General features: G+C 43.8%; 1 protein-coding gene across 1 annotated transcript in view; it reads left to right on the top strand.

Moving 5' to 3' along the window:
- Nucleotides 1-27,365, top strand: part of drp2 (dystrophin related protein 2) — a 102,892-nt gene that overhangs the window by 29,128 nt on the left and 46,399 nt on the right. Inside the window, exons 8-10 of the mRNA XM_068047680.1 lie at nt 22,405-22,466; nt 22,841-22,915; nt 27,160-27,361. Of these exons, the coding sequence (XP_067903781.1) occupies nt 22,405-22,466; nt 22,841-22,915; nt 27,160-27,361 (339 nt within the window). The remainder of the gene's footprint in view (nt 1-22,404; nt 22,467-22,840; nt 22,916-27,159; nt 27,362-27,365) is intronic.

Raw genomic sequence — 27,365 nt, 5'->3', positions numbered from 1 at the left:
GGTTCTCTGCCTCTCCCTGGTGCTCTGTGCTCTCCTCTCCTGCAAAGAGAGAAAGTGGAGAGCTATCAGTGTGAGAAATGAAATGTTTTGAGAGGATGGAAGGGCAACATTTGTGGACAGTCGCTGTGAGGGATGGGTGAGAGATGGCAATAAGGTGAGTGTCAGTGAAGGCCGTGCAGATAGTGATGTGAGGAGGTGCCTCAAGAGAGAGGAATGGGTGGAGCTGCAAGCTGAGGAGTGCTGTGCAGATGAATGCTGGGGAAGTCAGACTGTGGAGGTTGATACCTAAATGTGGGATGCCACTCACACTTTCTACCCTGATGAGGTCATTTAACCTCTTTCGGGACTAAATACAGGTTTGAGGGACCATATTTCTGCTGCTGACCTCCTGAGTCATTTCCAGTCACACATGCTTATCTTCAGCCACTGACCTTTTCCTTTCATCCGCTGGGAATAGGGTTTCTCTGTCAGCCTTTACAGCCCCTAGCACGACCTCCAGGAATGCCTCAGAGAACCAGGGGACAGCCTTCCCATAGAAACATAGAAAGACATATGGCACAGATGGAGGCTATTCAGCCCATTGAATGCGTGCCGGCCAAAAAAGAACTATCCAGCATAATCCCACATTCCAGCTCTTGGTCTGTATCCATGTAGGTTACGGCACCTCAAATGTCCAAGTGTTTTTTACATTTGATAAGTGTTTCTGCCTCTATCACCCTCTCAGTTAGTGAGTTCCAGACCCCTACCACCCTCTGGTGAAAAATAATTTCCTCAACTCCCTTCTTATCCTTATACCAATTACTTTAAATCCAAGCCCCCTGCTTATTGACCTCTCTGCTAATGGAAATAGGTCCTTCCTATCCACTCTATCTAGGCCTCTCATACTTTTATACAGGCCCCTCCTCTTTTTAATACAATGTTTTTCCATGTTGAGACTCCATTATTAAAGTTGCTGTCTGTCCTGACAGTTGCAACATATATCCATTCTGACCCCTGCTGGGATCCCTTTAAATAGAGAGCCTTCAACTGTCAGGTGTGGGTCGTCATCACATCCACCCATTTTGATCAGTTGGGAACCTGGAAGTGGGATGCTATTGCTGTGGTTGAGTTAAAAAGCCACAGAAAATCCGCTCCACAAGCCTTTGGGTTCCCAACCTGCTGTGGGCAGGTCAAAATCTAAAATGTCTGCCTATTATTGGAGTCAAAAGAAGCAAATTGGTTTTCTTTTTAAATGTCTCCCTTGTTTTGAACGAAAGGTTTATATATTCTCACAGGTCTAACTTTGATGTAAAGCATTTGTTTTAGAGATAACATGCTACACAATATTTGCAGTTAGACATTGAGCATTCTATATAATTACAAAGTTGTACATATGAGTCTGGTCTGGATAGAGTTTCAGATTTGGTACTGTTATACAAAAAACAGTGTCTTGTCTGTGACCTGCCTCTCAGCAGCAAGGAACATCAGTTGCATCTGCAGGTAAGCAAGTGACAAACACAGTTACAGCATTTTTCAAGAATATGCCCTTGGAAACACACTAGAGATGTTCATCAGGAAGGGATATGGAGCTTTGTAAATGCAACAGAACAAACAGCCGTTCCAAATCCCCTGCCAACAGTTGCCCCTGGTCAAGTGACTGGAGAAGCATCCCCAAAGAATGTAGCTCCCAACAGCCAAAATACTACATGCTATTCCTGGCACACAATTAGGGAAGGCCATCTGGGTATATCACAGATAGAGATAATCAGGAGACCTCTCAGGAATGAATTACATTTATTCTTTCTAATAGGGCAACAACATTCTACATAGCGTGTTTAATGTTGAAAACACCCCAAGGTGCTTTACAAATAGATGTAGGGAAAATGGATGGCAGGAATGGAGAGATTAGGAGTGACTGAAATCTTAATCAAAAAGATAGGTGGTGAGGAAGTTTTTAAAGAAGAGAATGGCGTTGTGGTTTAGGGAGGAAATTCTACCGACTAGGTTTGAGGTCACTGAAAACTCTGCGAGCAGTGGTGGACTGAGGGGAGGGGCAGATGTACAGAAGACATGAATCAGAGGAATAGACAGTTCAAGAGGTTGAATAGGACTGAAGGAGATTGCAGAACTAGGGTGGGGCCAAGCCATGGAGGAATTTAAAGACAAGGATTTCGAATGTAATGCACTGGGAGACTGGGATCTAGAGTAAGTGAACAAGGTGGTGGGAATAGAGGTGAGTGAGACAGGAAATGTGCAGAAGATTTTTGAATATATTTATATTTATGGAGCATGGACGATTGAAAGTCAGCAAGGACACCCTTAGAATACTCAAGTCTGGAGGTGATAAAAGCATGTATAAGGGTTTTCATGGCAAAATTGCTGGGTTACAGAAAATGGTGGAAATAAGCAGTCTTGATGATGGATAGGTTGTGTGGCTTAAAGCTCAACTCAGATTATGGGCTGGTTGATTCAGCCTGAGAAAGTTGTTGGGTTGGGGGATTGGAGTTTGTGGCAGATGCCACAGACAATGGCTTTGGTCTTCCTCATGCTCAGCTGGAAGGAGTTGTGACTCATCCAAGACTTGATGCCAAACCGGCAGTCTGACAGCATGGAGGCGATTCATGGTTTGAGACAAGTGGCGGAGCAGCAGAGTTGGGAAGCAATTTTCTAACTGATTACTTCTCATTCTCGAAGGAAATGTAAGCGACATGCTCTCTACAAATAGAGAGAATCTAGAAAAATTAATGACTTGGTTAGAAATGACAATATAAAGCCCCAAAACCAATAAAAGATATTTATCCCAGTATCCTGATTGAGATTAGAGTGGAGATTTATGTGACACTGACCATTATGAGGGCGTCAGTGAGTACTGGGGAGGTACCAATAGAGTAAAAACAGATCACTGTGGTATCCATTTTCAAACAGGGTGATGCAAAAAACTACAGAAGCATTAGTCTCTCTTCCATTCTAAGTAATTGCGGGACAGTTAGCTTAATATCTGTTGTAGGGAAAATTTGGCACTCTTTAATTAAAAATGAAATTACTAATTTTCTAGGTGAAGAGAAAGTAATTAGAAGTAGCCAATATGGATTTCAGAAATGACAACCATGATAGAGTTCTTTGAGGAGATGACAGCTATCGTTTCCTAATTTACTGACCTGGATTCAGCAACACAATGAAAAGTAGTTACAGTCGCAGGTGACACGAAACTTGGTGAGGCCGTGAGTTTAGAGGAGGCAGCTGAGGAGTTACAGAATGACTTGGGTAAGATAAGTAAGTGGCCAGAACAATGACAGATGAAATTTAATGCAGACAGGTTTAGCAGACATGTAGGAAGGAAGGCAACTCATGCACTACATGAAATATTTTTTTTTAATTCATTCTTGGCATATGAGCATTGCTAACAAGCTCAACATTTATTACCCATCACTAGTTACGCTAGAAAAGATGATGCGCCGCCTTCTTGAACCGTTGTAGTTCATGTGCTACTCCCACAGTGCTGTTTGGTAGGGTGTTCCAGGATTTTGACTCAGTGACGAGGAAAGAACCAATATATGTCCAAGCCAGATTTGTGTGTGACTTGGAACGGAACTTGATGGTGTTCCCATGCAGCCTACCTTGTCGGAGGCTCAGGGAACCCGGCCAGTCACAGTTAAAGTTGAAAAGCTGAACGACAATGAGGCTTATAGCCTCATTATCATATTTAAAGTGATAGGCCACCTTGTTGCTCTGGGTTGGCTTTGCGCCCACCTTTCAGGCCTCAGTTACAGTAGGAGTGGATGGGTTGGAGGTGGGTTTAGATTGGGAATCTGATTTTTAAGACTTTAACGCACCCCACTACCCAACACAAACCCACCCTTTCTTGGGTTAAAATTCTTCCCTTAGTGTCAAAGCTCTGAATTATGAGAGAAGATGGGAAAGGCTTTTGCTTTTCAGCATAGAAACAAGGTGTCTATGAATTCATAGAGGTTTTTAACAGTGCTTAGGTAATGGAGATGGTAAATCCAAAACATTACGTTAAATTGTGTGGGGAGGTTGCAGACAGGCACACAGATTGAAACTGGTTCACTTTAGGACTGACATGAAGAAATACTTCTTCACATACACAAGTGATCAATATGTGGAATAGATTTCCAGATAGAATAATGCAGACTAAAGTCCTGGAATCATTTACAAAACAATTGGATGCTGTAATGGAGGCACTTTTGGATGTTGATGGATGAATTTACATGTGCTCAATGACCTTTCTTATGCGTAACTAGCTTGTGATCAGCCAAGGAGTAAAAGAAGCACTAGGGAAAGCAAAATGCATTTTTTTTATTCATTCATGGGATGTGGGCATCACTGGCTAGGTCAGCATTTATTGCCCATCCCTAATTGCCCTTGAGAAGGTGGTGGTGAGCTGCCTTCTTGAACCGCCACGGTCCATGTGGGGTAGGTACACCAACAGTGCTGTTAGAAAGGGAGTTCCAGGATCTTGACCCAGCAACAGTGAAGGAACGGCGATATAGTTCCAAGTCAGGACGGTGTATGGCTTTGAGGGGAACTTGCAGGTGGTGGTGTTCCCATTCATTTGCTGCCCTTGTCCTTCGAGGTGGTAGAGGTTGCGGTTTGGAAGGTGCTGTCTAAGGAGCTTTGGTGCATTGCTGCAGTGCATCTTGTAGAATGCACACACTGCTGCCACTGTGCGTCGGTGGTGGAGGGAGTGAATGTTTGTAGATGGGATTTCAATCAAGCAGGCTTCTTTGTCCTGGATGGTGTCGAGCTTCTTGAGTGTTGTTGGAGCTGCACCCATCCAGGCAAGTGGAGAGTATTCCATCACACTCCTGACTTGTGTCTTGTCGATGGTGGACAGGCTTTGGGAAGTCAGGAGGCGAGTTACTGGCCGCAGGATTCCTACCCTCTGACCTGCTGTTGTAGCCACAGTATTTATATAGCTGGTCCAGTTCAATTACTGATCAATGGTAAGCCCCAGAATGTTGATAGTGGGGGGTTCAGTGATTGTAATGCCATTGAATGTCAAGGGGAGATGGTTAGATTCTCTCTTGTTGGAGCTGGTCATTACCTGGCACTTGTGTGGCACGAATGTTACTTGGCACTTATCAGCCCAAGCCTGGATATTATCCAGGTCTTGCTGCTTTTCTACATGGACTGCTTCAGTATCTGAGGAGTCGTGAATGGTGCTGAACATTGTACAATCATCAGCGAACATCCCCACTTCTGACCTTATAATTGAAGGAAGGTCATTGATGAAGCAGCTGAAGATGGTTGGGCCAAGGATACTACCCTGAGGAACTCCTGCAGTGATGTCATGGAGCTAAGTTGATTGATCTGCAGCAACCACAATCATCTTCCCTTGTGCTAGGTATGACTCCAACCAGTGGAGTGTTTTCCCCCTGAGTCCTATTGACTCCAGTTTTGCCAGGGCTCCTAGATGCTATACTCGGTCAAATGCTGTCTTGATGTCAAGGCCAGTCACTCTCACCTCACCTCACCTCTGGAGTTTAACGTTTGAACCAAGGCTGTAATGAGGTCAGAAGCTGAGTGGCCCTTGCAGAACCCAAACTGAGCGTCACTGAGCAGGTTATTGTTAAGCAAGTGCTGCTTGATGGCACTGTTGATGACCCCTTCCATCACTTTACTGGTGATTGAGAGTAGACTAATGGGGCGGTAATTGGCCGAGTTGGATTTGTCCTGCTTTTTGTGTAGGGGACATACCTGGGCAATTTTCCACATTGCCGGGTAGATGCCAGTGTTGTAGCTGTACTGGAATAGCTTGGCTAGGGGCGCGGCAAGTTCTGGAGCACAGGTCTTCAGTACTATTGCCGGAATATTGTCAGGGCCCATAGCTTTTGCAGTATCCAGTGCCTTCAGTCGTTTCTTGATATCACGTGAAGTGAATCGAATTGGCTGAAGTCTGGCATCTGTGTTGCTGGGGACTTAGGAGGAGGCCGAAATGGATCATCAACTCGGCACTACTGGCTGAAGATTGTTGCAACTGCTTCAACCTTATCTTCTGCACTGATGTGCTGGGCTCCCCCATCATTGAGGATGGGGATATTTGTGGAGCCACCTCCTCCAGTTAGTTGTTTAGTTGTCCACCACCATTCATAGCTGGTCGTGGTAGGTCAGCAGAGCTTAGATCTGATCCATTGCTTATGGGATCACTTAGCTCTATCTATCGCATACTGCTTACGCAGTTTGGCATACAAGTAGTCCTGGGTTGTAGCTTCATCAGGTTGACACATCATTTTGAGGTATGCCTGGTGCTGCTCCTGGCATGCCCTCCTGCACACTTCATTGAACCAGGGTTGGTCTCTCGGCTTGATGGTAACGATCCCTACATCCAGGGAGAAGACCCTACATCCAGGGAGAAGACTCGGAGGGCGGAGTTCCGGACCATTAAGTATAAAAACCTTACCTCGGGGATCCGCGGCCGACATCCAGGAAGAAGACTCGGAGGGCAGAGTTGCAGACCGGTAAGTATAAAATCCTTACCTCGGGGATTCGCAGCCTACATCCAGGGAGAAGACTCGGATGGCGGAGTTCTGGACCGGTAACTATAAAAATCTTACCTCGGGGATTCGCGGCCTACATCCAGGGAGAAGACTCAGAGGGTGGAGTTCTGGACCGGTAACTATAAAAATCTTACCTCGGGGATTCGCAGCCTACATCCAGGGAGAAGACTCAGAGGGTGGAGTTCCGGAGTGGTAAGTTACCTCGGGTGGAAAAAAAAGAATAAAAAACTGAAAAAGTGACATCACAGAAAAGCTGTGACCTGATTGGCTGGTAGGGAATCTGCACTGAATTTGAAAATAAAACATTGATTAGAATTGATTAGTACCCTAATTAACTAATTAATTAATAAGTAGGGGAGTAACTAAACTGGAGGGAGGAGACTACTGTATTTAGCATTTAATATTTATAGCAGAAATCTAACCCTAAGGACCATATAGTTAATTGTAACTTAATTTAGTAAGGAATTAATAAGTATTTAAGTATATATTTTAAATTAATTTATTAATTCATGCTAGAAATGTCAGTTAGAGGGGTAAAGTGCTTCACCTGTGAGATGTGGGAGGTCTGTGACACTTCCAGCATTCCGGACAACTACATCTGCAGGAAGTGTACCCAGTTGCAGCTCCTCACAGACCGCATGGATCGGTTGGAGCAGCAATTGGATGCACTTAGGAGCATGCAGGTGGCAGAAAGCATCATAGACAGGAGTTTTAGAGACATGGTTACACCCAAGGTGCAGGCAGATAGATGGGTGACCGCAAGAAGGGGCAGGCAGTCAGTGCAGGAATCCCCTGTGGCTGTCCCCTCTCTAACAAGTATACCGTTTTGGATACTGTTGGGGGGAATGGCCTATCAGGGGAAAACAACAGCAGCAGCCAGAGCAGTGGCACCACGGCTGGCACTGTTGTTCAGCAGGGAGGGGCAAAGCGCAGAAGAGCAATAGTTATAGGGGACTCTATAGTCAGGGGCACAGATAGGCGCTTCTGTGGACGTGAAAGAGACTCCAGAATGGTATGTTGCCTCCCTGGTGTCAGGGTCAAGGATGTCTCTGAACGGGCAGGGGGCATTCTGAAGGGGGAGAGTGAGCAGCCAGAGGTTGTGGTACACATTGGTACTAATGACATAGGCAGGAAGAGTGACGAGGTCCTGCAGGGGGAGTTCAGGGAGTTAGGTAGAAAGTTAAAAAGCAGGACCTCTAGGGTTTTAATCTTGGGATTACTCCCTGTGCCATGTGTCAGTGAGGGTAGAAATAGGAAGATAGTGCACCTAACACGTGGCTGAACAGCTGGTGTAGGAGGGAGGGTTTCAGATATCTGGATCATTGGGATCTCTTCCGGGACAGATGAGACCTGTACAAGAAGGATGGGTTGCATCTAAACTGGAGGGGCACAAATATCCTGGCTGCGAGGTTTGCTAGCATCACTCGGGAGGGTTTAAACTAATGTGGCAGGGGGGGTGGGAACCAGAGCAGTAGGTCAGCAGGTAAATTAACTGAGGGGGAACTACTAAAGAAGGCCAGTAAGACTAAGAGGAAGAGCAGGCACAGAGATGTTGCTGAGCACAGCGGGACTGGTGGTCTGAAGTGCATTTGTTTCAATGCGAGAAGTATAACAGGTAAGGCAGATGAACTTAGAGCTTGGATTAGTACTTGAAACTATGATGTTGTTGCTATTACAGAGACTTGGTTGAGGGAAGGACAGGATTGGCAGCTATATGTTCTGGGATTTAGAAGCTTCAGGCGGGATAGAGGGGGATGTAAAAGGGGTGGGGGAGTTGCATTACTTGTTAAGGAAAATATCACAGCTGTACTGAAGGAGGACACCTCGGAGGGGTCATGCAGTGATGCAATATGGGTAGAGCTCAGGAATAGGAAGGGTGCAGTCACGATGTTGGGACTTTACTACAGGCCTCCCAACAGCCAGCGGGAGGTAGAGGAGCAAATATGTAGACAGATTTTGGAAAGATGTAAAAGCAACAGGGTTGTGGTTGTGGGTGATTTTAACTTCCCCTATATTGACTGGGACTCACTTAGTGCTAGGGGCTTGGATGGGGCAGAATTTGTAAGGGGCATCCAGGAGGGCTTCTTGAAACAATATGTCGATAGTCCAAGTAAGGAAGGGGCCGTACTGGACCTGGTATTGGGGAATGAGCCCTGCCAGGTGGTCGAAGTCTCAGTAGGGGAGCATTTCGGAAACAGTGACCATAATTCCATAAGTTTTAAGGTACTTGTGGAAAAGGATAAGAGTAATCCTCGGGTGAAGGTGCTAAATTGGGGGAAGGCTAATTATAACAATATTAGGCAGGAACTGAAGAATTTAGATTGGGGGTAGCTGTTTGAGGGTAAATCAACATCTGACATGTGGGGGTCCTTCAAACGTCAGTTGTTTAGAATCCAGGACCGGCATGTTCCTGTGAGGAAGAAGGATAAGTTTGGCAAGTTTCAGGAATCTTGGATAATGAGGGATATTGTGAGCCTAGTCAAAAAGAAAAAGGAAGCATTCATAAGGGCTAGAAGGCTGGGAACAGACGAATCCCTTGAGGGATATAAAGACAGTAGGAAGGAGCTTAAGCAAGGAGTCAGGAGGGCTAAAAGGGGTCATGAAAAGTCATTGGCAAACAGGATTAAGGAGAATCCCAAGGCTTTTTATACGTGTATAAATAGCAAGAGGGTAGCCAGGGAAAGAGTTGGCCCACTCAAGGACAGAGGAGGGAATCTATGCATGGAGCCAGAGGAAATGGGCGAGGTACTAAATGAGTACTTTGCATCAGTATTCACCAAAGAGAAGGACTTGGTGGATGATGAGTCCAGTGAAAGGAGTGTAGTGGGTCATGTCTTTATCAAAAAGGAGAAGGTGTTGGGTGTCTTGAAAAGCATTAAGGTAGATAAGTCCTTAGGGCCTGATAGAATCTACCCTAGAATACTAAGGGAGGCAAGGGAGGAAATTGCTGGGGCCTTGACAGAAATCTTTGTATCCTCATTGGCTACAGGTGAGGTCCCAGAGGACTGGAGAATAGCCAATGTTGTTCCTTTGTTTAAGAAGGGTAGCAAGGATAATCCAGGAAATTACAGGCCGGTGAGCCTTATGTCAGTGGTCGGGAAATTATTGGAGAGGATTCTTTGGGACAGGATTTACTCCCATTTGGAAACAAATGAACTTATTAGTGAGAGGCAGCATGGTTTTGTGAAGGGGAGGTCATGTCTCACTAACTTGATTGAGTTTTTTGAGGAAGTGACGAAGATGATTGATGAAGGAAGGGCAGTGGATGTTGTCTCCATGGACTTCAGTAAAGCCTTTGACAAGGTCCCTCATGGCAAACTGTTACAAAAGGTGAAGTCACATGGGATCAGAGGTGAGCTGGCAAGATGGATACAGAACTGGCTCAGTCATAGAAGACAGAGGGTAGCAGTGGAAGGGTGCTTTTCTGAATGGAGGGCTGTGATTCGTGGTGTTCCACAGGGATCAGTGCTGGGACCTTTGCTGTTTGTAGTATATATAAATGATTTGGAGGAAAATGCAGCTGGTCTGATTAGTAAGTTTGCAGACGACAAAAAGGTTTGTGGAGTTGCGGATAGTGATGAGGATCGTCGGAGGATACAGCAGGATATAGATTGGTTGCAGACTTGGGCAGAGAAATGGCAGATGGAGTTTAATCTGGACAAATGTGAGGTAATGCATTTTGGAAGGTCTAATACAGGTGGGAAGTATACAGTAAATGGCAGAACCCTGAGGAGTATTGACAGGCAGAGAGATCTGGGCGTACAGGTCCACAGATCACTGAAAGTGGCAACGCAGGTGGATAAGGTAGTCAAGAAGGCATACAACATGCTTGCCTTCATCGGTCAGGGCATAGAGTATAAAAATAGGCAAGTCATGCTACAGCTGTACAGAACCATAGTTAGGCCACACTTGTAATATTGCGTGCTGGGTCTGTACTGCCAGTGGGACAGGACGTACCTGGGGATGGTGATGGCAGTATCTGGGACATTGTCTGTAAGGTATGATCCTGTGGGTATGACTATGTCAGGCTGTTGCTTGACTAATCTGTGGGACAGCTCTCCCAACTTTGGCACAAGCCCCCAGATGTTAGTAAGGAGGACTTTGCAGGGTTGACATGGCTGTGCTTCCCGTTGTCATATCCAGTGCCTAGGTCAATGCTGGGTAGTCCGTCCGGTTTCATTCTTTATTAACTTCGTAGCTGAGGGACTTGTGAGGCCATTTAAGAGGGCATTTAAGAGTCAACCACATTGCTGTGGATCTGGAGTCACATGTAGGCCAGACCAGGTAAGGACAGCAGATTTCCTTCCCTGAAGGACATTAGTGAACCAGATGAACCGACAATGGTTGCATGGCCATCATTAGACTAGCTTTTATTTCCAGGTGGGGGGAGATGACGGTGTAGTAGTATTGTCACTGGACTAGTAATTAGGACCCAGGGTATTGCTCTGGGGACATGGGTTCGATTCCCACCACAGCACAAGGTGGAATTTGAATTCAATAAATAAATCTGGAAGGAAATCTGCTGTCTTTACCTGGTCTGGCCTACATGTGACTCTAGACCCACAGCAATGTGGTTGACTCTTAAATGCATATCATATTTGCATCAAAAAAGGAAATGTTCACAACGGAAGATTACAGTCAAAATTTTATTTTGAAAAATTACAGCTGTGAGGAGCGATGATATGCGAAATGAATCATCAAATAAGGCCATATGGATTGAGCTCAGAAATAAAAAAGTGGCGGCCACACTACTAGGTGTGGACAATAGACCCCCAAATAGTGAGAGAGAGATTAAAGAACAAATATGTAGGAAAATCTCTGAGTATAGAAACAATAGGGTACTGTAGGTATGAGGGCACAAAACTCTTGAACTGCATTCAAGAGAATTATTTTAGCCAGCACGTAACAAGCCCAACGACAGGGTATACAATTCTACATTTAGTCTTAGGAAATGAAGCTGGGCAAGAGGATGAAGTAGCAGTGGGTGACCATTTTGGAGATAATGATCTTAATACAGTTAGATTTAGAATTATTATGATAAAGAACAAGGATGGAACAGGAGTAAAAGTTCTAAATTGGCGGAAGGCAAATTTTACGAAGCTGAGAGGTGACCTGGCGAAAGTGGACTGGAATACAGCTACTTGAAGGAAAATCAGTGGCAAACCAGTGGGAGGCTTTCAAAAGTGAAATCCTACAGGCACAGTGTAAACATGTCCCCACAAAGAAAAAGGGTGGTACTGCCAAATCTAGAGCTCCCTGGTTATCTGGAAGTATATAGGATATACAGATAAAGCAGAAAAAGAAAGCTAATGACGGTCACAAAACACCTAAAACCTAAAATACCTAAAACCTAAAAAGCCTAGAGGAGTATAGAAAGTGCAAGGGTGAAGTAAAAAAGGAAATTAGGAAAGCAAAGAGAAGACATGAAAAAGTATTGGCAGGTAAAATGAAGGAAAACTCAAAGATGTTTTATCAGTACATTAAGACCAAGTGGATAACTAAGGTAAGGGTATTAGAAATGTAAGTTATGCATGGATGCAGAAGATGTGGGCAGGATTCTTAATAAGTACCTTGTCTCTGTCTTCACAAAGGAGAGGGATGATGCAGACATTGCCGTTAAAGAGGAGGAGTGTAAAATATTAGGTACAATAAGAATAATGAGAGAAGAAGTAATGGAGGTTCTGAAGTCCTAGTAAGTGGATAAATCACCAGGGCCAGATAGATTGTATCCCAGGGTGTAAAGGAAGCCAGGGAGGAAATAGCAGATGTTTGCTCATTTTCAAATCTTCACTAGATAGAGGTGAGATTCCAGAGGACTGGAGGGCTGCAAACATTGTACCATTGTTTAAAAAGGATGCAAGAGATAGACCAAATAATGATAGGCCGGTAAGTCTGACCTTGGTAGTAGGCAAATTATTAGAATCAATTCTGAGAGACGGAATAAACTGTAACATAGAAAGGCACAGATTAATCAGGGACAGTCAGCATGGATGTGTTAAGGGAAGGTCGAGTCTTGCTAAATTAATTGAATTTTTTGAGGAAGTAACAAGGAAGATTGATGAGGGTAGTGCAGTGGGTGTTGTCTACATAGATTTTAGTAAGGCATTTAACAAGGACCCACATGGCAGCCTGGTCAGAAAAGTAAATGCCCATGGGATACAGGGGAATATGGTGAGTTGGATCCAAAATCGTTCAGTGACAGGAAGCAAAAGGTAATGGCCAACGGATGTTTATGCGAATGGAAGGCGGTTTCCAGTGGCGTTCCACAGGGCTCAGTGTTGGGTCCCTTGCTGTTTGTGGTATATATTAATGATTTGGACTTAAATGTGGGAGGTATGATTGGGAAATTTGCAGATGACATAAAAATTGGCCATGTAGCTGATAATGAAGAGGATAGCTGTAAACTGCAGATGATATCAATGGTTTGGCTGAGTGGGCGGAAATTTGGCAAATGGAATTCAATCCAGAGAAGTGTGAGGTAATGCATTTGGGGAAGGCAAACAAAGTGAGGGAATACACAATAAATGGGAGGATATTGAGAGGGGTAGAGGAAGTGAGAGACCTTGGAGTGCATGTCCACAGGTCCCTGAAGGTGGCAGGACAGGTAGATAGAGTGGTGAAGAAGGCATATGGAATGCTTTCCTTTATTGGCTGAGGTATAGAATACAAAAGCAGGGATGTAATGCTGGAACTGTATAAAACGCTGGTTAGGCCACAGCTGGAGTATTGCAATAAAAACAAGAAATGCTGGAACCACTCAGCAGGTCTGGCAGCATCTGTGGAAAGAGAAGCAGAGTTAACGTTTCGGGTCAGTGACCCTTCATCGGAACCGATGGAGTATTGCATACAGTTCTGGTCACCACATTACAGAAAGGACATTATTGGTCTTGAGAGAGAGTACAGAGGAGATTTACGAGAATGTTCCCAGGGCTTGAAAATTGCAGCTATGAGGAAAGATTGGATAGGCTAGGGTTGTTTTCCTTAGAACAGAGGAAGGCTGAGGTGTACAAAATTATGAGGGGCCTAGATAGAGTAGACAAGAAGGACCTATTTCCCCTAGCAGAGAGGTTGATTACCAGGGGGCACAGATTTAAGGTGATTGATAGAAGGATTAGAGGGGACATGAGGAAAAACTTTTTCCCCCAGAGGGTGGTGGGTGTCTGGAATTCACTGCCCGGATCAATGGTGGAGGCAGAAATCCTTAATCATTTAAAGGATACTGGACATGCACCCGACATGTTGTAACCTGCGAGGCTACGGACCAGGTACTGGAAGGTGGGATTAGATTGGGTGGCTAGTTTTTCAGCCAGCGCAGACAAGATGGTCTGAATGACCTCCTTCTAACTTTTCTATGGTTCTATGGTTCTAAAAGCAGATTGCAAGAAATGCTGAGTTGCCTGGTGGAAAAAAAGGGAAACAGCCAAACAAATAGAGCTCATATAACATCACCCATCTCTGCCACTGGCTCATGTCATCTGCAGCTGAAACCCTCATCCATGACTTTGTTACCTATCAATCTGACTATTCCATTTCTCTCTTGGCTGGCCTCCTGTCTTCCACCCTCCATAAACTTGAATGCATCCGAAATGAAAATTGCAGTTGTAGTCATGGTTTTGTTGGGTTTTAGTGAGACTAGAGATTTAACAGCCCAGGAAGGACTTATAAAAAGTACAGCACCCTCTGTCTGGAACACAGAGAAAGAATTGAGCAATTGGTTGGGACAAAAAGGCATTCCAAGGGCTGAGGCTGGGACAGAGGTTTGTGAGTGAAGGTGGGCAGATTCTGTGTCACTATCTGAAGCTGAACCAGACCATTCACAACCTTGGCATGTTATTTGACCCTGAGATGAGCTTTAGAGCACATATTCTTCCACATGCCTTATCTCATCTGCAGCTAAAACTCCCATCCATGTCTTTGTTACCTCTAGACTTGAATATTCCAATGTTCTCCAGGCCGGCCTCCCATCTTCCACCCTCAATAAATTTGAATGCATCCAAAACTCTGCTATCCAAACTCGTGCCAAGTCGCATTCACCCATTACCCCTGTGCTCACTAACATACATTGTCTCCCAGTCCAGCTAAGCCTCGATTTTAGCATTCTCATCCTTGTTTTTAAATCTCTTCATAGCCTTTGCCCTCCCTATCCCTGTAACCTCCTCCAGCCCTACAACCCTCCAATTCTGGCCTCTTGCGCATTCCCAATTCAAATCGCTCCACCATCAACAGTGCCATCAAGCGGCACTTGCTTAGCAACAACCTGCTCAGTGACGCTCAGTTTTGGTTCCGCCAGGGCCACTCAGCTCCTGACCTCATTACAGCCTTGGTTCAAACATGGACAAAAGAGCTGAACTCAAGAGGTGAGGTGAGAGTGACTGCCCTTGACATCAAGGCAGCATTTGACCGAGTATGGCATCAAGGAGCCCTCACAAAACTGAGGTCAATGGGAATCAAGGGGAAAACCCTCCGCTGGCTGGAGTCATACCGAGCACAAAGGAAGATGGTTGTGGTTTTGGAGGTCAATCATCTGAGCTCCAGGACATCACTGCAGGAGTTCCTCAGGGTAGTATCCTAGGCCCAACCATCTTCAGCTGCTTCATCAATGACCTTCCTTCAATCATAAGGTCAGAGTGGGGATGTTTGCTGATGATTGCACAATGTTCAGCACCATTCATGACTCCTCAGATACTGAAGCAGTCCGTGTAGAAATGCAGCAAGACATGGACAATATCCAGGCTTGGGCTGATAAGTGGCAAGTAACATTCGCGCCACATAAATGCCAGGCAATGACCATCTCCAACAAAACAGAATCTAACCAACTCCCTTTGACGTTCAATGGCATTACCATTGCTGAATCCCCCACTATCAACATCCTAGGGGCTACCATTGACCAGAAACTGAATTGGAGTTGCCATATAAATACCGTGGCTACAAGAGCAGGTCAGAGGCTAGGAATCCTGAGGCGAGTAACTCACCTCCTGACTCCCCAAAGCCTGTCCACCATCTACAAGGCACAAGTCAGGAGTGTGATGGAATACTCTCCACTTGCCTGGATGGGTGCAGCTCCAACAACACTCAAGAAGCTCGACACCATCCAGGACAAAGCAGCCCTCTTGATTGGCACCCCATCTACAAACATTCACTCCCTCCACCACCGACGCACAGTAGCAGCAGTGTGTACCATCTACAAGATGCACTGCAGCAATGCACCAAGGCTCCTCAGACAGCACCTTCCAAACCCGCGACCTCTACCAACTAGAAGGACAAGGGCAGCAAATACATGGGAACACCACCACCTGCAAGTTCCCCTCCAAGTTACACACCATCCTGACTTGGAACTATATCGCCGTTCCTTCACTGTCGCTGGGTCAAAATCCTGGACCTCCCTTCCTAACAGCACTGTGGGTGTACCTACCCCACATGGACTGCAGCGGTTCAAGAAGGCAGCTCACCACCACCTTCTCAAGGGCAATTAGGGATGGGCAATAAATGCTGGCCTGGCCAGCGACGCCCACATCCCATGAATGAATTTTTTAAAAACCCATTGTTGGCCGTGCCTACAGCTGCCTAGGCCCTAGGCTCTGGAATTCCATCCCTAAACCTCTCTGCCTCTCTACTTCTTTAAGACGCTTCTTAAAACTTACTTCTTTGAGCAAGGATTTGGTCACCTGCCCGAATATCTTCTTATGTGGCTTGGTGTCAAATTTTGATTGGTAATTTTCCTGTGAAGTGCCTTGTTAATGGCATTATGCATTAATAGCATTATATAAATAAAAGTTATTGTTGAAATCATGGTTTTGTTGGGTTTTAGTGAAACTAGAAATTTACATCCCAGGAATGACTTATGAAAAGTGCTGTACCCTCTGTGGAGAGGCAGTCTGCGGCTTCCTCTTTCATTTATTTTTCTATTCCCCCCCACCACCCAAGCTTTATTCTTTCTGCCCCTTCACCTCTGTCCCCTAAATTTCTGTTCCATCCCCCATTTCCATCGCCTTTCTCTATTTCCTTTACTTCTGACCTTTATGTCTCACCATTCTTGCTCCAAAGACTTTTGTAACCTTTCAAAATTGTCACACGTGGAAACATGGCAACAGCAATTGCAACTAAACCGCAGTTTTCAAAGTACTCATTGTTCTTACATTGTACAGTTGCCAAATACTTTATTAGCACAATAGGTACTCGGTGCTGGCACACTGATGAAATGCAGACAGCAGATCTGGGAGTGCTGACAAGTATGTCCAGGAGTAGTGCAAAGCAGGGAGCAGGGAGTGGACTGGCAGCAAGCAAACTGGAAGAGACTCTGCTGCAAGGAAAAATAGGTGTGGTGAAGAACAAATAGCAATCATGGGGCAATGGGAGTCCTGCCTTGCTGAGTACAGGCAGTCCAGGGGAAGACAAGAGGGCAAGAAGCAGAGACCCCCTCACCTCCCACCTGAGGTAACAGGTGGTCCATGATGGCAAGGCTGGGCAAGCCACAGATAGGAAGTGGATGGAAAGGGGTAACAGGGGGAAGTGAGATCAACTGCATAAAAATAAATATAACCTTAAAATAAAATAAACCTGCAGGGCAGAACCACTTAGTGTCAGGACAAAAGGACCATAGAGATGGAATTTGGAGGAGCAGCAGCACCACTTAGTTATGGTGAGGAGTGAAAGGTAAATATAATTATACACAATTTATACATATCTTACTTCTTAAAACTAATCCTCAGATTTGATAGAAATAGCATGATATTCAAACATGACCTTCCTGTATGCATAAGGAGTGCCTGCTATTCATAAACTTTCAATATATTATAGGTTTACCCACACATAGCCTGCATTCTGCCCTACTTATGTACAGACCTTGGTGTGGGCAGGGAATAAAATACTTGTTATTGAATGCCTGTTAATGCTTCAGTCATTGACTGGTCTGTTGCAGAGGTTCAGTGTTCCTCATCATCCTTTTCCTGGGATCTGTCTTGCTGAAGCTTCTCTTTTGAATTTTTGCGTATTCCTCTTTCATTAGCAATATTGTGAAGCATGCAACACATCAACATGCTCTATGCCACACTAAGTGTTAACGGAGCTACAAGTAATTAATTCTCCTACAAGCCAACCTGGCATTCTGTCTTTCAAATCAAATAATTGGAAAATTATTGGTCGCCTTAAAATATAAACACACATTGAAATATTAACATACAAAATTGAGCAGGTAAAGATCAGCTGGTTAATCACCATCAAACATGACCCAACTTGGGCAGCGTTACAAATCGAAGAGTTGGAGACATGACCTTCCATTTGTTAGTGAAGTAACTGATGTTATTCTCGGGCACAAGGTTGCAAACCTTCTAAAGGTTTGAGAAAAATGGCTCTTCCTATAAATAAAGGTGGGGACATTACCGTGCAAACAGCAATGGGTTGAATAAATGGTTCCTTACATTCAGGGAATGCCACACAACAGGAAATTTGGGTCCGCGTCTCCAGCTACTGCTCCATGGCACCATTGAACTTTCAACTCCTCTGATCCTCTAATACTGTCCTTAGCTGGTTCCAGACATTGCACACTACACTATAGAACTCTTCTTTTTTAATAGATTTTAATCAACAATTTGACATCTCCTGCTCTATTTTCCTTGAATGCTGCCTGCTTGCTGTTCTATTTAACACCAGCTTTAAATAGGAGAAATAAATACAATGTGTGTATGAAATATGTCCAATATAAATATGCACATTCCCCATTAATTACTGCTTAACAAGCCTTTAGCAAACCAAAAGGTTTATGCCAGGCTAGTTCATTAGAGGTATTATTTATTCACAAGAATATGTTTAGGACCATGGGCAAAAATGAACACCCATGCCATTGGTGCTAATGCACAAATTGATTACTCCTTAACACTAAGCGCATATACTAGCTCTAATCCACAGTGCAATTTAAACACCTAGAAGAGCTGATAAATATACATTTGGGATGGAAGAAAGATGAGAGGAGGATTCACTGAAGTTACAAGAGACAGCTTTGGCAAGGAACCAGATGGACATACGATCATATCTACATACGAACACATGAAATAAGAGCAGAGTAGGCCATTCGGCCCCTCGAGCCTGCTCCACCATTCAATAAGATCATGGCTGATCTGTTTGTGTCTCGAATTCCGCACTCCCATCTACCACCAACAACCTTTGACTCCCTTGCCTAACAAGAATCTATCTACCTCCGCCTTAAAAATATTCAATGACCCTGCCTCCACCACTTTCTGAGGCCGAGAGTTCCAAAGTCGCACAACCCTCTGAGAGAAAAAATTTCTCCTTTTCTCCATCCTAAAAGGGCGATCCCTAATTTTAAAACAGTTCCCCCTAGTTCTGGACTCACCCACAAGAGGAAACATTCTTTCCACATCCGCCTTGTCAAGACCGTTCCGGATCTTATAAACTTCAATCAAGTCTCCCCTCACTCTTCTAAACTCCAGTGAAAACAAGCCCAGTCTGTCCAACATTTCCTCATAAGGCATACAGGTATCAATCTAGTAAACTTCCTCTGAACCGCCTCCAATGCATTTACATCCTTAAATAAGGAGACCAAAACTGCACACAGTATTCGAGATGTGGTCTCACCAATCCCCTGTATAACTGAAGCATAACATCCTTACTTTTATTTTCAATTCCTCTCGTAATAAAGGATAGCATTCCATTAGCCTTCTTTATTACTTGCTGTACCTGCAAACTAACTTTTTGTGACTCATGCACTACCTAGATCCCTCTGCACCTCGGAATTCTGCAGTAATTCTTCGTTTAAGTAATACTCTGCTTTTTTATTCTTCCTGCCAAAGTGAACAACTTCACATTTTCCCACATTATACTCCACCTGCCAGATTTTTGCCCATTCACTCAACCTATCTACATCGGTCTGCAAGCTCCTTATGTCCTCTTCACAACATACTTTCCTACCTATCTTTGTGTCATCTGCAAATGTGGCTACCATGCCATCACTCCCCTCATCTAAGTCATTGATATAAATTGTAAAAAGTTGAGGCCCCAGCACAGACTCCTGCGGGACTCCACCTGTCATATCCTGCCATCAGAAAAGGACCCATTTATGCATACTCTCTGTTTTCTGCCAGCCATCCATTCTTCTGTCCGTGCTAATATGTTACCCCCTAGACCATGAGCTCCTATTTTCTACAATAACCTTTTATATGGCACCTTGTCAAATGCCTTCTGGAAGCACAGTGCAACAGTAAAGCACATAGTACATTTAAAACATTTTAAAACAATGTTTAAAAGATGGAACTCTTGCTGGAAGGGCAGATTAATAGCAAGTGATGTTCTTTTCAATATTAGTGGATTCACAGAGTTATGAGCAGAGATAAAAGTTGGCTTGAGAAGCTTCAGACTGATCAAATTGCCGGAAGTTTAATTTTCTCGCCATGCCATTTTTAGCACATTGAATTTCATTACATTGTTATTTCATGCAATGGTTAACCTATTTCCTATTGGTTGGTGCCTGTGATCAAATGGGGCAGACAGGAATGCAAACACATTAAAACTTCCCAATGTGATGGGCAGAATTTGGACAAGAGTCATAAGAATGATAGGTAGGAATGAACCACGATGTAATAACAGATCTGATAGAAGAATGAGGTTTGCAACCGTACATCCTAGTATCTGTTAATTCATTGGCACAGATAGAAGTTCATCCCACAGGATTTCGATTTGTAACTCTGCCCAAGTGCTGCTTGGCCTGTCTGTTAATGAAACCGCCTCAGAAACAGGGCAGATAATATTAAAGCACAGTAGGAATATGTTGAGTCATTCACAGAGAGCTATCTATGAAGGGGCCCACAGCTGGGGCAGTGAGTACAAAACCATGGCAAAGCAAAGTATCCCTGTTGCTGATTTTGTGATTGTGTTTATCTCGTTGCACAGTTTGAACAATTAAATGCTAAAAGTCAGACAGAGGGCAGGGTCCTATTCAAACTCCCACAACAGTTCTTGTGACTGTCACATTTTACGTTGCTTTATACTCATTCTCAATTTCTGAACCTACAACCATTTAAGAAGCCTTCCGGGCTCTTTCTTTAACCACTTCACACCATGAATGATTTATGAGCTACACAAGCAAAGAGGGAGATCAACAGCATGCTTTGATGTTTTAAAGGTACTATGTGCTTTATTGTTGCACTGTGCTTATGTGGACCGTCGTGAAGAATTGACATCAGGGTCAATTTGGGGTGTTCTTAGCACAGATGGTGCAAAGAAAATCTGTGAACACTGAGAATCAAAAATAAAAATAGAAAATGCTGAACATTTTCAGCAGGTACACCCAACACATTAATCAGTCTTTTCTTTTCCCAGTTTTGATGAACCCATTGTGTATTTCCAAGATTATTCATTTTTGTAACTGTTTTACAACAATATAGTGTCATAGCCAATTCATTTCAAGTAGGAGTTCCTTTAAATTTGAAAATTACTTTGAGGGATGCTCCTTTAAGTATCGCATTTTAACTGTCTCAATTTATTTTTTAATTTTATTTTTCTACCAGATAGCCTGGTCCAAAATAAACCTGAGTGTAGGCGATAAAAATTAATCCTGAATTCAAAACCTCATTAAAATCTCAAGCTCCGGCAGACAGCAGAATGAAAACTTGCCATGGTGAAGTGCCATGTCAGTGCAGGGTTTTCATGGTAAACTGGCTTATTCCAGTTGTAAAAGTAATTTGCATGCAAATGAGAGAGAATGAGGATCAAAGGTAACATACAGATCAATGTTTCAGGGATGTATGTACATTTTGTGCTTTCTTTCATGAGTTTTCATTAGCTTCTAAAGCTTCCTATAAAGTTTCAGCTAGCAGTCACTGTTTGATCCCTGATCCAAACAAACGAAGGTTTCTATGGACCCATATTAATATCTGTATAGTGTTCAGTATCTAGGAGATGATGGTATCATGTATTAATCTATTCCTGATTTGGGTGTAAGAGTACATTTTGTTCACGTTTATAATTACAAGTAGTTTTTAACCTGTGTAGGATGACATTTAGAGGAAGTGTCCATAGTTCCCCAGTGGCTCAATGTGTAATTGCACTGTCCACTGTGGAATCAAGATGGGGGTAATTTTAACTTTTGGTGATTGGTTGAAATGGGTGGTATTGGACCGGCTGCCTGTTACGCTCCTCTCTCAATTATCAGGCAAAGGTTGCCGATCTGATTTCATCTGCTGTTTACTATCAGCATAAGTTTAAAATTACCCCCATATTGCTTAATCCTCTGCTCTTGCTGAGATAGATGGTCTTGGCCACAGTGCTAGGAGTGATGATAAGGTTGGCCAAGGTGTCCTTGGGCTGGGGAGGGGTGGAATATCAGTGGGGAATATTGTGCTTCTCGGTGCTGTCCAATGATCTCTGCTGGAAGGAAAATGGGTGGGTGCCAGATGAGGACAGAATTGGGCTTGATTGGTGCTTCCTGTGGCAAATTAGCTCACTGACAATCACTGTTTACATTCACGTGTGAAAATACCCACCAGGATGAGGCACCATTGGGTGGCCAACACACATGGATGAATACTCTAGAATAAGTCAGCACCTTTAGGACAGTGGAAGAAAAGTGGAGGAGTGGGGAACCATTTTTTTTTTCCAGTACTGGCATCCCTTTTGGTAATAAACACAACTTACAAAATATATTGTTTTACAGAGTCATCTGAACTCCTCAATGTGTTCACAACCTGACATCAATTATTGACCTTGGTCTTTCGTCAATAACTATTGTACCTCTCACCCATGAGAGAGCTTTTCAATTCATACAATCACCTCACAATTCATCACAAGTAAACTGCAATCATGACTCAAAAATCAAATCTTCTTGTTTTAATTTTTTCAGATATTGAACAGCTTTTAACAAGCATTGTCCTTCAATGTGCTTTCTTTATCCTTTCAGTCACCAGGGCCAGACCACATGCTGGGATCACCCAAAGATGACCGAACTGTACCAGTCACTTGGTGAGATATCCTATACAATACTGTCTTCTGAAGCCTGTTTTCTGAAGCCTGTTTTTATTACAGATGTTCACAGAAGCCTTTGGCATTCTGCAAATCAGGTATTGCTTGGAAACCTCTTTAAAAAACGGATAGCCGAGAAAAGTAAACCAACTCGAGTTTGCAGTGACAACGAGTTATTGATGTTGACTGTTGCAGCATGACTTTTCAAATCCATTTCCCTGTCTTGTTACTCCAGCAGTGGAAATATGATACTGAATCAGTCACTACTTAATAACATTTGGTTGATCTTTGAACAGTGTAAAATAATGTCCTCTCACTAGGGCGAATGATGTAAAGTAATAGATATTGTGTTCTTTTCCACTTTTTCCAAACAGCTGCTCTGAATAACATCAAATTCTCAGCTTATAGAACAGCCATGAAGCTGAGACGTGTGCAGAAGGCACTTCGGTGTAAGTATCTGATTCATTTCAAAGCTTTGTCTTTCTATAAAATAAAAGCAAAATACTGCGGATGCTGGAAATCTGAAATAAAAACAAGAAATGCTGGAACCACTCAGCAGGTCTGGCAGCATCTGTGGAAAGAGAAGCAGAGTTAATGTTTCGGGTCAGTGACCCTTCATCGGAACTGACAAATATTAGAAAAGTCACAGGTTATAAGCAAGTGAGGTGGGGGTGGGGCAAGAGGTAATAAAGGAGGTCTAGATTGGACCAGGCCGCATAGCTGACCAAAAGGTCACGGAGCAAAGGCAAACAATATGTTAATGGTGTGTTGAAAGACAAAGCATTAGTACAGATTAGGTGTTAATACACTGAATATTGTCTTTCTATGTTCAGAAAGAACTGCATTCTCTGCCAATGGCCGTGAAGCAGTCAGGCAGTGGTTTGTATTGTTTTCTGCTCTTAGAAACTATGTTAGATTCTTAATAAAATTAAATGAATTCAAAGCCTGATTTGAAATAATGCTTATAAACTCCCCAAATCCCCTGGTCTGATGCCTGGTCCAGTTTGTAGACCTGCCCAGAATAGCCCACATTTGGACATCAAGCCTCAAATACAGGAACGCTAATGCCACTATAGTGCTTCTGGCATTGAGGATCTATAGTATCAGGCAATGAGGCCTACCGAGTGCCCATTAAGAGATGATGAAAACTTGATGGGTCACAAGCATTTGCAGGTAGAACTTGGCTTAGTGATAAAATATAAAATGAGTGATAGCCAGTCATCTATCCCAAAGAACAAAGAACAGTACAGCACAGGAACAGGCCATTCAGCCCTCCAAGCCTGCGCCGATCTTGATGCCTGCCTAAACTAAAACCTTCTGCACTTCCGGGGTCCGTATCCCTCTATTCCCATCCTATTCATGTATTTGTCAAGATGCATCTTAAACGTCGCTATCATACCTGCTTCCACCAACTCCCTCAGCAACACGTTCCAGGCACTCACCAACCTCTGTGTAAAGAACTTGCCTCACACATCCCCTCTAAACTTTGCCCCTCTCACCTTAAACCTATGTCCCCTAGTAACTGACTCTTCCACCCTGGGAAAAAGCTTCTGACTATCCAATCTCTCCATGCCGCTTATAACTTTGTAAACCTCTATCATGTCACTCCTCCACCTCCGTCGTTCCAGTGAAAACAATCCGAGTTTTTCCAACCTCTCCTCATAGCTAATGCCCTCCAGACCAGGCAACATCCTGGTAAACCTCTTCTGTACCCTCTCCAAAGCCTCCACGTCCTTCTGATAGTGTGGCGACTAGAATTGCACGCAATATTCTAAGTGTGGCCTAACTAAAGTTCTGTACAGCTGCAGCATGACTTGCCTATTTTTATACTCTATGCCCCGACCGATGAAGGCAAGCATGCCGTATGCCTTCTTGACTACCTTATCCACCTGCATTGCCACTTTCAGTGATCTGTGGATCTGTACGCCCAGATCTCTCTGCCTGTCAATACTCCTAAGGGTTCTGCCATTTACTGTATACTTCCCACCTGCATTAGACCTTCCAAAATGCATTACCTCACATTTATCCAAATTAAACTCCATCTGCCATTTCTCCGCCCAAGTCTCCAACCGATCTATATCCTGCTGTATCCTCTGACAATCCTCATCACTGTCCGCAACTCCACAAACCTTTGTGTCGTCCGCGAACTTACTAATCAGACCAGCTACATTTTCCTCCAAATCATTTATATATTCTACAAACGGCAACGGTCCCAGCAGTGATCCCTGCGGAACACCACTAGTCACATCCCTCCATTCAGAAAAGCACCCTTCCACAGCTACCCACCGTCTTCTATGACCAAGCCAGTTCTGTATCCATCTTGCCAGCTCACCTCTGATCCCATGTGACTTCACCTTTTGTATCAGTCTGTCATGAGGGACCTTGTCAAAGGCTTTACTGAAGTCCATATAGATAACATCCACTGCCCTTCCTTCATCAATCATCTTTGTCACTTCCTTAAAAAACTCAATCAAATTAGTGAGACACGACCTCCCCTTCACAAAACCATGCTGTCTCTCGCTAATAAGTCCATTTGTTTCCAAATGGGAGTAAATCCTGTCCCGAAGAATCCTCTCTAATAATTTCCCTACCACTGACGTAAGGCTCACCGGCCTATAATTTCCTGGATTATCGTTGCTACCCTTCTTAAACAAAGGAACAACATTGGCTATTCTCCAGTCCTCTGGGACCTCACCTGTAGCCAACGAGGATGCAAAGATTTCTGTCAAGGCCCCAGCAATTTCTTCCCTTGCCTCCCTCAGTATTCTAGGGTAGATCCCATCAGGCCCTGGGGACTTACCTACCTTAATGCTTTGCAAGACACCCAACACCTCCTCCTTTTTGATAATGAGATGACTGAGACTATCTACACTCCCTTCCCTAGGCTCATCATCCACCAGGTCCTTCTCCTTGGTGAATACTGATGCAAAGTACTCATTTAGTACCTCGCCCATTTCCTCTGGCTCCACACATAGATTCCCTTCTCTGTCCTTGAGTGGGCCAACCCTTTCCCTGGTTACCCTCTTGCTCTTTATATACGTATAAAAAGCCTTGGGATTTTCCTTAATCCTGTTTGCCAAAGACTTCTCATGACCCCTTTTTGCCCTCCTGACTCCTTGCTTAAGTTCCTTCCTACTGCCTTTATATCCATCAAGGGATTCGTCTGTTCCTCACCTTCCAGCCCTTACGAATGCTTCCTTTTTCTTTTTGTCCCAATTTTAATTACCATTGAATTTAACAGAGATGCATGATAGGCTACTGACTCACTATCACCCATTCTACATTATCACAGGCGCAAGATCTACCCCTTCACATGCTGAAGGCCCTGCTCAGCAACTGTGCTCTAAGCTCATTAAAGCCCCTATTTTTCATTTAAATAAGGCCATTTCCCCATGATGTAACTGAAGTCCTTCAGAAAAACAAAAGGAAAGGTCTTAAGAAAGCTTAGCCTCTAGCAGATCATGTACAATTTGCCATGAATGCCTTAAAAAATGCTGATGAACAGACCATGCATTATCAAGCGAGGTAAACCTCTTAGCTTCCAGGTGTGGCCAGCATATGATCCAGGACTGCATTACCAGCTTTAATAAACTCTCAATATCAGCTGCATTGCCATGTGGAAGTGAGGCCAGCTCCTCCCTACAAAGAGAAAGAGAAAATTGGAGGACAGATTACTGTTATCTTGTAATTGGTACCTTCCTTCAACAAGGGGTTTGCAGTGGACTGGGAATATAGGCCACCCTGGTGACTTCTCAACTGCAATGTGTGTGGAGAGGGGAGGGCTGAAAATACCTTAAAAGGAAGAGGTTACACCTTCAACAAATAAACACTCAACATTTACCAACTTCAAACACTTCCTCCCCTCCTTGTTCCACAAATACGGTTGCAGTGATTATGATTTCTAAATTCATCAGTCAGCCCCTGCGAGATTTGAATAGGGAAATTAAAAATCAAGGTGACAGACTGTCATATTCCAATCTACTGTTTTTAAGGGAAACTAATGACATCCTCTTGTGAAATGTAGTCGGGCTAACCTCTAACTGTAAAAGCTATAAAAGCTCTAACTGTACTTTGCCTGCGATTCATTTTCATTTTGGAGAAGACACCATGTTAAGTAAACAATGTTGGCTGGATCATTGCCATAAGAGCCCTGGTTTCTATTCAATACTCCCCATCTCCTCTTTTTGTCCAGCAGAGACCTGGTGTTTGCCCACATGTAGGTGGGAGAGAGTTACTCTGCATTCTATTTGTTATGAAATTGTAAACCAGTTTATAAAGAATGTGATTATGTGCAAAGAGATTCTTTCCTACACAAAGAAAGGGAAAAATTAGTGCAGGCATTGTTCTTAGTGGCTGGGCTGTAAGTCACCATGTTAATCTTTTAGAAGCAGATCTCTCTCATCTGCCTATGCTCTTGGTCCCAGGGAGTACTGTGTAGTGCTTATAGAGGGAGCAGAGGAGAGAACCCAAATGCAAAGCACAGCATTCAAAAGGAAAAGGAGTTTCCACTCCTATGCAAACTCGACAAAATTCTATACTTAAATCCTTCCAATTAATGCCCTCTAAAAGGGCATGTTTTATCTGGACAGTCTGTTTTCAAATCCTTTTACTGTCATTAGTGATGTTGTACTCTGATTGTTAATAGAATGCTTCATGTTGTTTATTTTGCTATGTTTACATTATCCACTGTCAGTGGACCTGTTGAGCATGGCCAGTGCCTCCAACATCTTCACTCAGTACAAACTACAACAGAGCGACCAGCCAATCGATGTTCTGGAAATCATCCAGTGCCTGACTGCAATGTATGATCACCTCGAGCAGGAGCGTGGGATCATTGTTAATGTGCCTCTCTCTGTGGACATGTGTCTGAACTGGCTTCTCAATGTCTATGACACGTAG

The sequence above is a fragment of the Heterodontus francisci genome, chromosome 15 (assembly GCF_036365525.1).
Source record: "Heterodontus francisci isolate sHetFra1 chromosome 15, sHetFra1.hap1, whole genome shotgun sequence".
Classification (NCBI taxonomy): domain Eukaryota; kingdom Metazoa; phylum Chordata; class Chondrichthyes; order Heterodontiformes; family Heterodontidae; genus Heterodontus; species Heterodontus francisci.
The sequence above is the reverse complement of the archived record's forward strand: the minus strand, read 5'-3'. Positions and strand labels throughout refer to the sequence as shown.